Below are 15,235 nucleotides of genomic sequence, written 5' to 3'. Positions count from 1 at the left end.
GCAGCGGTTCGATGGCATACAGGGATGGATGTGGAGAGGATGGAAGGGGGAGGTTACTGCTTGGAAGGAGAGTCCCCTTCCATGATGTGGCGGGGTAGTTCTCCTTCAGGAGTTGTTTCTCTCTCCAATGAAAGGGTGGGCAGATCTATTTCAGGGGTTTCTTCTCTTCTTTGTCTCTTCTTTGGAGGAGAAACAGGCTTTGATGTAGCAGCTTTCTTTTCTTTTGTGAAAAACTGGTCTATTGTTAATTGTTTCTTCCTCCTCTGCAGTATTCTTCGAAAATGATGAATACCTGTTCTATTACGAATACCTGTTCTATTACGAAACTTTTCAAACCAACCCCTGCTCGCTTTAAATGTAAATGAATCACTTTCACTGGTACTCGGACTTTTCTTCACTAATTCTTCATAGATATGCAACGCTTTTTCACAAATGAACGCTTCACTAACACTTTCCCCGGCCAACTGTTTTTCTTTAATAAATATTAAAAGCAACTTTTCCATCTCCTCAATCACTTGTGGCCTTTGCTTAGTTACCGCCGTAACTCCCGTTGCAACATTCGCCTTCTTAATCATTTCTTTATGCTTTAAAAACGTAGAAATGGTCGACTTCGCCATTCCGTATTCTACCGCTAAATCGGACACTCGTACACCATTCTCATATTTCGCTATAATTTCCTTCTTCAACTCGATCGTTGTTCGCACTGTTTTCCTCTTCTCCTTCCCCTTAACACCCATTACTTTCTTGGGACTCATTATGAAAGCTAAAAAAGCAATTAAAAGCACTGAAAATCACTAAATCACAACGAATGCTGATCGCGCGTTGTCTGAGTGACGCTCTCGAGAGAACTGATGCTTCCCGAACAAGCGAGAGTGGCCGAGATGGCGCGATCATCACAAAGCCCATGCGGTCGTCACGTGTTCGGCTGGTCGAGTACCGAATTTTTGGTCGAGCACCGCAGCAAAAATTTCTCGAAAATTTTGGTCGAACTCCGAATTGTTCGAGTATAGAGTCGTTCGACTACCGAGGTATCACTGTATTATGCTATTTTAATGTTTTTGAAAGAATTTCTTTGATAGTCTTGTACTGTTTTCAAAGTTGAACTAACGTTTTGTTTTGTCTCTGCAGTTGTTGACGTTCAGAACGTTCAACTTGCGCTCTATCGTTACGATAGAGAGAGAGTCTATCACGGTGTCACGTTGCAGTAAGAGTAAACCGATTCTAGCGTTTTGTTCATTCTTTCTTAGTTTAAATGGTTTTAATTCTAATAAAGGAACTTTTTATTTGGGAAACCTTTCAGTTTTTTTCCTTTAACAATAATATGTTTTAACGATATATATAATTGGGCTCTTCTCTCAGGTGCTAAGTCAAGAGAGAGAGAGAGAGAGATAGAGACGGAGGGAGAGAGAGGAGGATAAACGTTTCGTTCAAGCGGGTAACGTTGTTATCGTTTTTGCTCTTCTCCCTAGTCTCTTTAGGGGAAGAAGGTAAACGTTTCTAGAGTTTTATTCTTGTTCTCAGACTTTATGCGGTGAGAGATTTTAAACGTAGTTTATTTGATCTAGTGTTTAGTCTCTTTTCCAGCCACTGAATTATTTATCTTTCATTATGTTTTTCTGTTACATTGTAATACTGTTTTCGCAATTACTAACTTTTAATGAAGGATAGAATTGCGTGTTTCAGGTACAAACCACTTAAAGTTTCGAGTTCAGTGAAATAAGTGCAAACAGAAAATCAAAAGTGATAAAGTGATAAGCGCAAAGTGTTACAGTGTTGCGTTCGAGGGTTCGTCTGTTCGTGCCAGTTGTTCGCCTAGTCTGGGACCTCTTACAAGCTCCCAAGCCCAGGGGAGAAGTAATGTCGAAGGACTTATGGGTTCAGCAGGCCTTGATCGACGAACAGACGTTTCCCTCCGTGGTTTCGGGTGTAACCAACTCACGTAGCCGACGTGATCACCCCACCCACACAAAGACGAGAGAGCCCATTTATTCCTCGTCTGCGGAAGAGGTTTCTCGCAGAAACCATGGACCAAATCTTGCAGCTTTTAAGTGCAAGTCGGTCCCTTCCGCGCAAGTCCAACTCCTAGGTGGTGCCATTAGCACTGGGTCAGTTCGGACTTGCTGCAGTACGACAACTGCACACCTCCCAGAGAGGCAAGGTGGTATCGCAACAGACAGTAACTCCGTCTGTTACCGCACCAGCTGTTTTAGACCCTCAGTTTCAACGGACAGTAGCTCCGTTTGTTGTTGTCTTTCTTAAACTCTAGTGGTCTATGCTGCTGACAATGCAGTCTCAGCTTGCGGTGTTGATGCAGGAGTTTCAGGCAGAGAAGGTTAACACACCTCCTCCTGCGAGCGCTCCTCCACCTCTACGCAGTCCAGCCTGCCAGACGTATGATGTTGAGGTTCCTCAAGCTACCTCCATGCGTGAGCTGCCGCATTGGGAGTTGCCAGATACCAGCTCTGTGCAGCAACCTCCACTTTCCTTGAGGCAGGAGCCTCTTGCCACGCGGCAACCTCCTCAACACTTGAGGCAGGAGCCTTATGCTTTGCAGCAACCTCCTCTACCCTTGAGGTAGGAGCCTCATGCGTTGCGACTACCTCCTCCATCCTCGAGGCAGCTACCTCTTGCGGTGCGACAACCTCCACCATCCTCGAGGCAGCAACCTCAACTCCACCTCTGCGCAGTCCACCCTGCCAGACGTATGATGTTGAGGTTCCTCAACCTACCTCCACGCGTGAGCTGCCGCATTGGGAGTTGCCAGATACCAGCGCTATGCAGCAACCTCTTGCGTTGCGGCAACCTCCACCATCCTTGAGGCAGCAACCTCAACTCTTGCGGCAGCCACCTCCACTCTTGAGGCAAGAACCTCAACTCTTGAGGCAAGAACCTCAACTCTTGAGGCAAGAGCCTCTACTCTTGAGGAACCTCATGCTATGAGGCAGCCGCCTCAACGCATGCAGCAACCGCATTCTTCACAGCATGAGCCTCTCTCTGCGCAGCTACCTCCTCAACCCTTGAGGCAGACGCAACTCTTGAGGCAGGAACCTCACAGGAGCCTCATGCTATGCGGCATCCTCCTCAAACCATGAGGCAGGAGCCTCATGCTATGCGGCATCCTCCTCAACCCATGAGGCAGGAGCCTCATGCTATGCGACATCCTCCTCTACCCATGAGGCAGCCTCATGCTTATGAGGAGCCTCATGCTATGCGGCATCCTCCTCAAACCATGAGGCAGGAGCCTCATGCTATGCGGCAACCGCCTCAACCCATGAGGCAGGAGCCTCATACTATGCAGCATCCTCCTCAACGCATGCGGCATAAGCCTCATCCCTTGCAGCTTGAGCCTCATCCCATGCAGCATGAGTCTCATACCATGCAGCATGAGCCTCATACCATGCAGCATGAGCCTCATCCCATGCAGCATGAGCCTCATCCCATGCAGCATAAGCCGCACGCCATGCAACATGCTCTGCTTACCTTACAGCATGCTCTACATACAGCATGCTCTGCATACAGCATGCTCTGCATACCTTACCGCATGCTTCTCAGTCACACATCTTTGGTTGTTGCCAACTCGCTAGACTGTCAAGCAGTTTCATAACGTTGCCTTCTAGTCTGCTGCTTTTGCACCAGTGAAACCCTCACTGAGAGAACTTAGCTTTTCTCGGATATGGTTCCTGTAGATGAGAAAGTGCTATTCTCCCTCCTTCTGATTTTCCCTTGAGGACTCTGTCATTTGGAGAGGAGCCTTTAGCTGCTTAGCCTCCTATGGACTTTTATTTAAGCATAGCATGCTTCCAGGGAGGGTAATGGTTCCACTTCAGTCGCTAACCCCGTCTGTTACCACACCTGCTCCCATAGACCTTGAGCTGTGTTGCAAGACATGCAGTCCAAGCTTAGTCCTTGTTAGAGGATTTTTTTGTTTACGGAGTCAGTGTGTCACTGGGAAGACGTTCAACAACCAGCAGAAGTGTCTTGTTGTGACGCAGTGCGGCAACCTCAGCAACCCGATAAGGAGTTGTCTGTACGACCCAGACAGTCTAGACAGCTTCGGGTTGTCACTGTACTTCCTCGCTTCCCCATGGTTGACAGTTCACAGACTGTGCAGCAGTACCATGATCTTGTGTCCGGCTCCGTCAGACGACTAGCTTTTAAGAGCTCCCACAAGTCGTCGCTGTCTGGAGATTCTCAGATGGACTATGGATCTGACCAAGGAACTGGGCCTCCTGGTCAATTTTGAGGAGTCCCAGCTCGTCCCATCCCAGACCATTGTCTACCTGGGTATGGATCTTCAGAGTCGAGCTTTTCGGGCTTTTCCGTCGGCCCCAAAGATATACTAAGCCCTAGATTGCATCCAGAGCATGCTGAGAAGGAACCGATGCTCAGTCAGGTAGTGGATGAGTCTAACAGGGACACTTTCATCGCTGGCCCTGTTCATCGAGTTAGGGAGACCCCACCTCCCCCCCTTCAGTATCATCTAGCAGCTCACTGGATAAAGGACATGACGCTAGAGACGATCTCAGTTCCTGTTTCCGAAGAGAGGAGGTCTACTCTCACGTGGTGAAAGAACAGCTTTCTTCTCAAGGAAGTCTACCTTTGGCTGTTCAGAAACCCGACCGCCGTCTCTTCTCTGACGCATCAGACACGGGCTGGGGTGCGACTTTGGACGGACAGGAATGCTCGGGAACATGGAATCAGGAGCTAAGGACACTTCACATCTATTGCAAGGAGCTGTTGGCGGTTCATCTGGCCTTGATAAACTTCAAGTCCCTCCAGCTTAACAAGGTGGTGGAGGTGGACTCTGACAACACCACAGCCTTGGCTTACATCTCCAAGCAGGGAGGGACTCATTCGTGGAAGTTGTTCTAGATCGCAAGGGACCTGACCTCCTCATCTGGTTAAAAGATCAAAAGCTCACGCTGGTAACGAGGTTCATTCAGGGCGATATGAATGTCATGGCAGATCGCCTTAGCCGGAAGGGTCAGGTCATCCCCACAGAGTGGACCCTTCACAAGAATGTTTGCAGCAGACTTTGGGCCCTGTGGGGTCAGCCAACCATAGATCTGTTCGCTACCTCGATAACCTAGAGGCTCCCGTTGTATTGTTCTCCGATTCCAGACCCAGCAGCAGTTCACGTGGATGCTTTTCTGCTGGATTGGTCCCATCTCGACCTGTATGCATTCCCGCCGTTCAAGATTGTCAACAGGGTACTTCAGAAGTTCGCCTCTCGCAAAGGGACACGGCTGACGTTGGTTGGCTCCGCTCTGGCCCGCGAGAGAATGGTTCATAGAGGTACTGCAATGGCTGGTCGACATTCCCAGGACTCTTCCTCTAGGAGTGGACCTTCTACGTCTACCTCACGTAAAGAAGGTACATCCAAACCTCCACGCTCTTCGTCTGACTGCCTTCAGACTTTCGAAAGACTCTCAAGAGCTAGGGGCTTTTCGAAGGAGGCAGCCAGAGCGATTGCCAGAGCAAGGAGGACATCCACTCTCAGAGAGTATCAGTCTAAAGGGGAAGTCTTCCGAAGCTGGTACAAGGCCAATGCAGTTTCCTCATCCAGTACCACTGTAACCCAGATTGCTGACTTCCTGTTACATCTAAGGAACGTAAGATCCCTTTCAGCTCCTACGATTAAGGGTTACAGAAGTATGTTGGCAGCGGTTTTCCGCCACAGAGGCTTGGATCTTTCCACCAACAAAGATCTACAGGACCTCCTTAGGTCTTTTAAGACCTCAAAGGAACGTCGGTTGTCCACTCCAGGCTGGAATCTAGACGTGGTCCTAAGGTTCCTTATGTCATCAAGATTTGAACCTCTCCAATCAGCCTCTTTTAAGGACCTCACATTAAAAACTCTTTTCCTCGTGTGCTTGACAACAGCTAAAAGAGTAAGTGAGATCCACGCCTTCAGCAGGAACATAGTTTTCACATCTGAAACGGCTACATGTTCCTTGCAGCTCGGTTTTTTGCTAAAACGAGCTTCCTTCCCGTCCTTGGCCTAAGTCGTTCGAGATCCCAAGCCTGTCCAACTTGGTGGGGGACGAACTGGAGAGAGTACTTTGCCCAGTTAGAGCTCTTAGGTACTATCTAAAAAGGTCATAACCTTTACGAGGACAATCAGAAGCCTTATGGTGTGCTATCAAGAAGCCTTCTCTTCCAAGGTCTAAGAACTCAGTTTCTTACCTATTCAGGCTCCTGATTAGGGAAGCACATTCTCATCTGAAGGAAGAAGACCTTGCTTTGCTGAAGGTAAGGACACATGAAGTGAGAGCTGTGGCTTCTTCAGTGGCCCTCAAACAGAACCGTTCTCTGCAGAGTGTTATGGATGCAACCTATTGGAGAAGCAAGTCAGTGTTCGCATCATTCTATCTCAAAGATGTCCAGTCTCTTTACGAGAACTGCTACACCCTGGGACCATTCGTAGCAACGAATGCAGTAGTAGGCGGGGGCTCAGCCACTACATTCCCATAATCCCATAACCTTTTTAACCTTTCTCTTGAATACTTTTTATGGGTTGTACGGTCGGCTAAGAAGCCTTCCACATCCTTGTTGATTTGGCGGGTGGTCAATTCTTTCTTGAGAAGCGCCGAGGTTAAAGGTTGTGATGAGGTCCTTTAGTATGGGTTGCAGCCCTTTATACTTCAGCACCTAAGAGTCGTTCAGCATCCTAAGAGGACCGCTACGCTCAGTAAGAAAGACGTACTTAATAAAGGCAGAGTAATGGTTCAAGTCGTCTTCCTTACCAGGTACTTATTTATTTTATGTTATTTTTGAATAACTAATAAAATAAAATACGGGATACTTAGCTTCTTTGTTAACATGTATGCTGGTCTCCACCCACCACCCTGGGTGTGAATCAGCTACATGATTATCGGGTAAGATTAATATTGAAAAATGTTATTTTCATTAGTAAAATAAATTTTTGAATATACTTACCCGATAATCATGATTTAATTGACCCACCCTTCCTCCCCATAGAGAACCAGTGGACCGAGGAAAAAATTGAGGTGGTGTTTACAAGAAGTACTGGAGTACCTGACCACAGATGGCGCTGTGGTGTTCACCCCCACCTGTATAGCGATCGCTGGCGTATCCCGACCGTAGATTTCTGTCGGCAACAGAGTTGACAGCTACATGATTATCGGGTAAGTATATTCAAAAATTTATTTTACTAATGAAAATAACATTTTAGAATACAGGATTCCAGATTTTTTAGTAAAGTAATTAAAATACTATACTGTAGATTGGGTTAAGGTAATGTTTCGCAAAAATCAACTTGGTGCACCCTTGAGCTGCTGCCGGAAATTTTCCAAGAAAAAAATAGATTTCTAGAAAAAAGTCAGGCAAGTAGCTGCTTTGCTAATATCATGTACCTTCACTCTTTGCATTGATGATTTTTGGATCTAATTCTTTGTTCACTTGTCATAAAATTTTAACAAGGAATGTCAGAGCATTTGGTTAGTGTGCAATTATGGACCCTCAGCTCACAGAACAAATTAGGGACACTGGTTTGTCCAAATACTACTGTATGGCTCTTACTGTCTTCATTCAGTTTAGTGATGAGTTTTGCAAAAGTTGAACCCCACATTTAGACCTGAAGGAAGGTTAGACATGATCATATTGTGTTCCCCAAACCTTACCTTGATCGACAACGCTTATATAGTAATTCACTTATGTGTTTAGCCTAAGCTTATGCCTACAGAACACTATCCTTCACTGATTAGTGTAGATGACTCCCTAGTTACCACTTGAGAATTTAGGTTAGGAGTGAAACTGGGTATTTAAGGCCTGAAATATTACTCTGAATTTAGAAATAAGCTGATTTTTAAGCTATCATATGTAACAGCACCTCCCGGGGGATGTACAATAGGTGTCTATAACGCCACTTTGAGGGATGTAACTGCATAGGAATATTCATACATCTAATCAGAAAGTCTTACAGTAGGTAGTAGGTAGAATTACGGTGTCTTTTGACTGGCCAGACAGTACTACATTGGATCCTTCTCTCTGGTTCCGTTCATTTTCCCTTTGCCTGAATAGTCTGGCCTATCTATATTCTCCTCTGTCCTCATACACTTACAACACTGAGATTACCAAACAATTCTCCTTCACCTAAGGGGTTACTGCACTGCAATTGTTCAGTGGCCACTTTCCTCTTGGTAATGGTAGAAGAGACTCTAGCTATGGTAAGCAGCTCTTCTAGAAGGACACTCCAAAATCAAACCATTGTTCTCTAGTCTTGGGTAGTGCCATAGCCTCTGTACCATGGTCTTCCATTGTCTTTGGTTAGAGTTCTCTTGCTTGAGAGTACACTTGGAAACACTATTCTATCTTATTTTTGCTTCCTCTTGTTTTGTTAAAGTTTTTATAGTTTATATAGGAGATGTTTATTATAATTTTATGACCTCAAAATATTTTATTTTTCCTTGTTTCCTTTTCGCACTAGGAGCAGCTGGTCTTATAGCATCCTGCTTTTCCAACTAGGGTTGTAGCTTAGAAAGGGATAATAATAATAATAATAATAATAATAATAATAATAATAATAATAATAATAATAATAATAATAGCATTTTAGAGATTTTTCTTTTGAGGCAGTGATTAAATCAAGATTGTTCACTAAATCGGTCTCCAACTATTGATACATATTAACCATTAGTGGTACCGAGAGTGAAACTCAACTGTTCGCAAAGATTCTTTAAATCACATAATTGCCCCGGACACTATACATGGGAATACTGAACGCTATCTTCCAAAAAAAATTTCCATGCATATGACAGGCAATGATTGTAGACTCAATAACGGAAGACATCTTAAAATGCAGTATATAAACATTCAGGGTGTACTGAATAATTTTCAGTTTCAAAGTCTATATTATTTCTCCGCTTGTTACTAATGAGTCGGTGGATAGGAGGGTGGGCATAGATATGAACATCTGGAGAGACTAGAAATAAGTAATTTTATTATCATACAGTATTAAAATTCTAAATATTTCTATGAATTTAACCTGATGTTTATATTGCTGACTCCCCTACACTTTGGTGGCAGGGCACAATTGAAGAAAAGAGAGGGATAAATCTCAATAAAAGTAATGCAATGAGGTTAAAGTTACAAACCTGGTCTAGATTACTTGTCTAGTTTACTTTGATAAACCATTTAAACTATAATTTAGAATACAGGATTCCAGATTTTTTAGTAAAGTAATTAAAATACTATACTGTAGATTGGGTTAAGGTAGTATTTCGCAAAAATCAACTTGGTGCACCCTTGAGCTGCTGCCGGAAATTATCCAAGAAAAAAATAGATTTCTAGAAAAAAGTCAGGCAAGTAGCTGCTTTGCTAATATCTTGTACCTTCATTCTTTGCATTGATGATTTTTGGATCTAATTCTTTGTTCACTTGTCATAAAATTTTAACAAGGAATGTCAGAGCATTTGGTTAGTGTGCAATTATGGACCCTCAGCTCACAGAACAAATTAGGGACACTGGTTTGTCCAAATACTACTGTATGGCTCTTACTGTCTTCATTCAGTTTAGTGATGAGTTTTGCAAAAGTTGAACCCCACATTTAGACCTGAAGGAAGGTTAGACATGATCATATTGTGTTCCCCAAACCTTACCTTGATCGACAACGCTTATATAGTAATTCACTTATGTGTTTAGCCTAAGCTTATGCCTACAGAACACTATCCTTCACTGATTAGTGTAGATGACTCCCTAGTTACAACTTGAGAATTTAGGTTAGAAGTGAAACTGGGTATTTAAGGCCTGAAATATTACTCTGAATTTAGAAATAAGCTGATTTCTAAGCTATCATATGTAACAGCACCTCCCGGGGGATGTACAATAGGTGTCTATAACGCCACTTTGAGGGATGTAACTGCATAGGAATATTCATACATCTAATCAGAAAGTCTTACAGTAGGTAGTAGGTAGAGTTACGGTGTCTTTTGACTGGCCAGACAGTACTACATTGGATCCTTCTCTCTGGTTCCGTTCATTTTCCCTTTGCCTGAATAGTCTGGCCTATCTATATTCTCCTCTGTCCTCATACACTTACAACACTGAGATTACCAAACAATTCTCCTTCACATAAGGGGTTACTGCATTGTAATTGTTCAGTGGCCACTTTCCTTTTGGTAACGGTAGAAGAGACTCTAGCTATGGTAAGCAGCTCTTCTAGAAAGACACTCCAAAATCAAACCATTGTTCTCTAGTCTTGGGTAGTGCCATAGCCTCAGTACCATGGTCTTCCACTGTCTTTGGTTAGAGATCTCTTGCTTGAGAGTACACTTGGCAACACTATTCTATCTTATTTTTCTTTCCCTTGTTTTGTTAAAGTTTTTAGTTTATATAGATGTTTATCATAATTTTGTTATGTCCTTAAAATATTTTATTCTTTCTTGTTTCCTTACTAGGAGCACCTGGTCTTATAGCATCCTGCTTTTTCAACTAGGGTTATAGCTTAGCAAGTGATAATAATAATAATAATAATAATAATAATAATAATAATAATAATAATAATAATAATATTTTAGAGATTTTTCTTTTGAGGCAGTGATTAAATCAAGATTGTTCACTAAATCGGTCTCCAACTATTGATACATATTAACCATTCGTGGTACCGAGAGTGAAACTCACTGTTTGCAAAGATTCTTTAAATCACATAATTTCCCCGGACGCTATATATGGGAATGCTGAACGCTATCTTCCAGAAACAATTCCCATGCATATGGCAGGCAATGATTGTAGACTCAATAAGGGAAGACATCTTAAAATGCAGTATATAAAGAGTCAGGGTGTTCAATTGCTGCCAATCGATGGAGCAAACTGAAATCTATATTTCCTAATGTGATGACCTGGGCTTTCTACCACTTACCACTAGAGAGCTCTTATTTCTTTAAGAGCATATATTGGTTGAAGCAAAGGAAAGTAGAAAATTTTTAAAATTTTTAAAATTTCATAGGTAATTGTTAATTAAACCAGGCGTCTGGAGAAGCAATATGAACGTCAGAGGATATGCATAGAAATAATTTTTTTTTTTTTGATAAATTAACAAGCTTTGATATTACATATTTGCGATTACAGCACATATCTGTTAGTCTTATAATGCAGTACTGGTGTAAAATTCATGCTGAATTTACTACTCCATCATTTCTTAATAATTTTTTTTTCGTTTTTAGAGCAATATGAAGCATGTACTGTTAGTTAAAATATAAGGTTTATATTCTTATTACTCTATTGTAAGTTCTCATAGTATTTTTTATAGCTTTTAATTCTCTCTTAGTTCCAGCCTGAGAGAATATCGCTATCCTTAATGGGTTTGAAGCCTGCAGAGCTTTGTATCCAAGAGACTATTAAATATACCAGGGAGAGACAAGCTTTTGGAAAATCCATTTTAGACAATCAGTATGTTCATTTCCGACTGGCAGAATTGGAGACAGAGGTGGAATGTCTGAGGTCTTTAATCTACAGAGCTGTTGGTAAGGTTTTGTATTGCTATTTAGAAGGTATTGCTTACAGTTTACCAGTAATGACTAGGCTGCACAAATAAAGAATGTTTTTACAAAATCCCATCAACGCAGCACTTTTCATTTTCTTCAGTTTATCAAATTACAGGCAGGTAACATTAGAGTTCCTCTTGAATTTGTTTCTATTACATCATGCAGGTTTTATTTTATCATGCTCAAATACTTATTTGTTCCGTAACCGAAATACAAACCACGCTATTTACATTGGGTTTACTTTCGGCGTAGCTGAAATGACGAGCCAATAGTTTTTAACGAGGGTTAACTACCCCTGCGCTAGTTAGCGGGGTAGGGGAAGGGGTAGCTTGCTACCCCCCCCCCCCCCCACGCACACACACCGGTGATTTGCTTCACTTCACTTTTGGCTCCGGCGATGAACAGACGTGTCCGTCCATCGTCCTCGTTGACAGCCTTAATCATTTTTTGCTTTTCCTTGCAGTTTGTGTGTGTGTGTGTTTGAAGTTGGCCTCACCCTTGATTGTTCACCATGCGCAAGTGCCCTGGTATTGCCGTTTGCCCTTGCGGTACTTTTATGTCTGCGGTGGACACGGACCCTCACACCCTTTGCCCGCAGTGTTGAGGCCGGCGGTGTGACAGAGAGAATACTTGTAGTGAGTGCAGGGAGTGGTCTGCCTCCCAGTGGGAGAGGTTTGGCCGCCGGCGCAAGAAGAAGGCCAAGTGAGACCGTTCTCCTTCGGGGGTTGCCTTGAAGGAGGAAGGCTCTCGGGACTCCTCTTTCGCCACCCAAACCTCCTGAAGCTCCCCCTCGTTCGGCTCCTAAGGAGAGACCGCCGAGTGGGAGCGCAGGCCCTAGTTCTGTTTCCCGACCTTGGGTTGGGGGAGAGGGCGTCGCCTCTCGTAGCGGGGCGGCTCCCCCTCCTCCTCCGGGGAGGTTGTTGTCTCATGATGATCTTTTTCAGATTTGGGCTTCCTTGGGGCTTAAGGGCCTGCCCTCCAGGGAAGCCCTGATTGACCTTGTCCAGTTGGGGGCCGCTGTTAAGCAGTCGACGGTGATAGCAGAGGTAGATCCTCTGTCTATCGTCGACATCGTGGTGGCAGAGACTTCCGACGGGTCGGGTCAGTCTTCTGCGGTTCCTGTTGTGGATGATGGTGCTGAAGGCTCTCCTCCCCCTTCCGTACATCCTTCAAAGGGGGAAGGGAGTCCCACGGGCTCTTCTGCTGCCAAGCCTCCCTCTCGGGGGAGGGCTTTGACTGAGACTCCCCTTCGGAGGACTGATGGTCCTGACGATCTCCCTCGTGGCCGCCTTCACCGTAAGGCTCACCGTCCGCTACGCCGCAAGGGCCTCCTGTCTCCCTGTAAGGGTGCTAAGAGGCGCCTTTTTGAATCTTCGCCTCCTTCCTCCGAGCGGGACTCTCCTCGCCGTAAGCAGCCTGCTGCTCCAGCTTCTTTAGACCTCTCCGGGGATCGGTCTCCTACGCCTTCCAGACCCTCCGCTTCTGGTGCAGATGTCCAGCAGCCTGACCTCGTCAGCCGACGGGCAACGGTCCCTTCAGGGCAAAGGGTTGCTTCCACGATGTGGGTACTTCCCTTGCGCGTCAGGGTTCCCCTGCGCTCCCTCCTGCAGTGTTAGCGCACAGGCGATCTCCTGCTCGTCAGCGTTCTCCTGATCGCCAGCGTTCTCCTGATGATCGTCGCCCCTCTTCTCGCCAGCGCTCTTCTGAGGACATCGTTCATCCTGTTGTTCCTGTTGACTCTTCTCCTCGCCCTCGCGATCCTGCTCGTCAGCCTGTTCCAGCGCAGCAACGCTCGAGGTCTCCAGCGCGCGCTTCCAAAGTGCCTGTACGCCCACGCGCCTCCTGTCCCTGAGCCCGTTCGTGAGCATTCGCCTCTGCGCACCGCGCGCCCTCCTGCTCGCCAGCGATCACAAACGTGTCAACATTCGCCTGCTCATCTGCGATCTCCTGCGCGTCAACGGTCCCCAGCGCGTCAGCGATCACCTGAACATCGGCGATCTCCAGATTGCCCGCTTGACCTATCGCCTGCGCACAAGCGCTTTCCGACGCATCCGCCCAGAGGATCTGGAGAGACATGGGTCACCTTCTGTCAGCTCGCCCACGCGCGTTCGCTCGCCTGCGCGGTCTACGCGCTATCGCTCGCCAACGCGACACCATGCGCCAACGCGTCATCGTTCGCCTATGCACCAGCGTTCACCAACGCGCCACCGATCGCCTGCTCGCCAGCGCTCTCCCACGTGCTACAGGTCTCCTGGCCAACATCGCCAGCGGTCATCGGAGCGATCTCGTTCGCCCACGCGCCAACGCGTTCCCTCGCCAACGCGTTCTCTCGCCAACGCGCCAATGTGCTCACTCGCCAGCTCGCCCGTGCGCGATCGCTCCCACGCTCGATTCTCTCCGCGCAATTATGCGCCCGCGCTTCAACAACCTCTCGCGCGCGACTCCGTAGTTTCGCCTACGCATGAGCGTCAGCACGACCCCCGTTCGCGTCGGGTTCCGCAGCCCGCAATAGCAGCAGGGACGCGTGTCGCCAGACCGCAATCAGGATCCCCTCCGCCTAAGCGCAGGGCTCTTTTTCAGGATAGGGAAGACGCATCGGAGAGGTCAGAACAACTTTCTTCCCCTTTTTCCTTACAGGCAGGTCCAGTGGTGTCCACTCCGAAGGATCGCCCGATCCCCTTCCCTCCAGCGGAAATTTCGGACTCTGTGTCCGTGTCTTGGCAGTCCTGGTTTGGTCCTCTGATGCGGGCGTTAGTGAAGGCTATGAAGCCGGCACTCGCCGATCAAGGGCACAAGCCAACGGGTGCCTCGCCCCCGCTGAAGAGAAGGAGAGGAGTGGACTTCGTGTTTACTTCTCCCAGGGAGAAGTTGGTTCCTAAGAGGTCCGTCAGGAAGGCTCCATCCCCTTCGCAGGCGTTTTCCTTTTCCCGAGGACGAGGCTTTTCCGTCCTCGGGAGAATCCAGTGAGGTAGTGGTCTCCCCCTCGGCACCAAGGGGGGAGTCATCTCCTCGTGGTGGGGAATCGTCTCGCGTGGAGGGCGCCTTCCAGACCTCTTTGTTGGAGTCTTGTATCCCACCCAGGAGGGAACCCAAGGACTCCAAGACAATCCCGAAGTCGTCTTCTAGGATTCGTCAGGAACCAACGGCACCCCGGGAGAACATCCACGCATCTCCCCAGGAAGAGATTCCGGGGACAGGAGACTTGGCTGCCAGTCCGCAGGGAGGAGACCAGCAAGAGTCTGAGCATGCCTTCTGGCAGGTCCTAAGCCTGATGAGACAACTCAACGGGTTCATGGACCCCGTGATCGCCCCCCGAGAAGGCAAGGACACTGTCCTGGACCAGGTGTACGGAACTCAGAAGACCCCCAAGGCCAGCGTGGCTCTGCCCTGGTCCCAGGGGTTGAAGAGTGCCAGAGCCAGGGCCAATGCTCAACTCGCGGTTCTCGCTTCCTCCAGTCGTTCCTCTGCCGGGAACAAACTCCTCCCACCTCCTCGTCTCCAGCAGAGGAGGTATTTTGAGATCTTGGGGGATTCTAGCCTCGCTCTTCCCCTCCATCATTCAGTTGAAGAGCTTGCTATGAGAGTTCCTCTTGAGAAGCTCTCCGCCTGGCAGGTGACATTCTCGGCGTCGGAGATCCTGAGCCATGAGAAGGTCGTGAAGTGCACCATGCAGGCCACTTCGTGGCTGGATATATGGCTAGGGTCTCTGGGCATCCTATTGCGCTCCGAGG

The 15,235-nt window shown here is 46.7% G+C and overlaps 1 protein-coding gene across 1 annotated transcript in view; it reads left to right on the top strand.

Moving 5' to 3' along the window:
• Nucleotides 1-15,235, top strand: part of LOC137646837 (probable acyl-CoA dehydrogenase 6) — an 87,918-nt gene that overhangs the window by 38,805 nt on the left and 33,878 nt on the right. Inside the window, exon 6 of the mRNA XM_068379915.1 lies at nucleotides 11,288-11,483. Within this exon, the coding sequence (XP_068236016.1) occupies nucleotides 11,288-11,483 (196 nt within the window). The remainder of the gene's footprint in view (nucleotides 1-11,287; nucleotides 11,484-15,235) is intronic.

Source organism: Palaemon carinicauda, chromosome 9 (genome assembly GCF_036898095.1).
Source record: "Palaemon carinicauda isolate YSFRI2023 chromosome 9, ASM3689809v2, whole genome shotgun sequence".
Lineage (NCBI taxonomy): Eukaryota > Metazoa > Arthropoda > Malacostraca > Decapoda > Palaemonidae > Palaemon > Palaemon carinicauda.
Note: the sequence above shows the minus strand (reverse complement) of the source record. Positions and strands in the feature narration are given on the sequence as shown.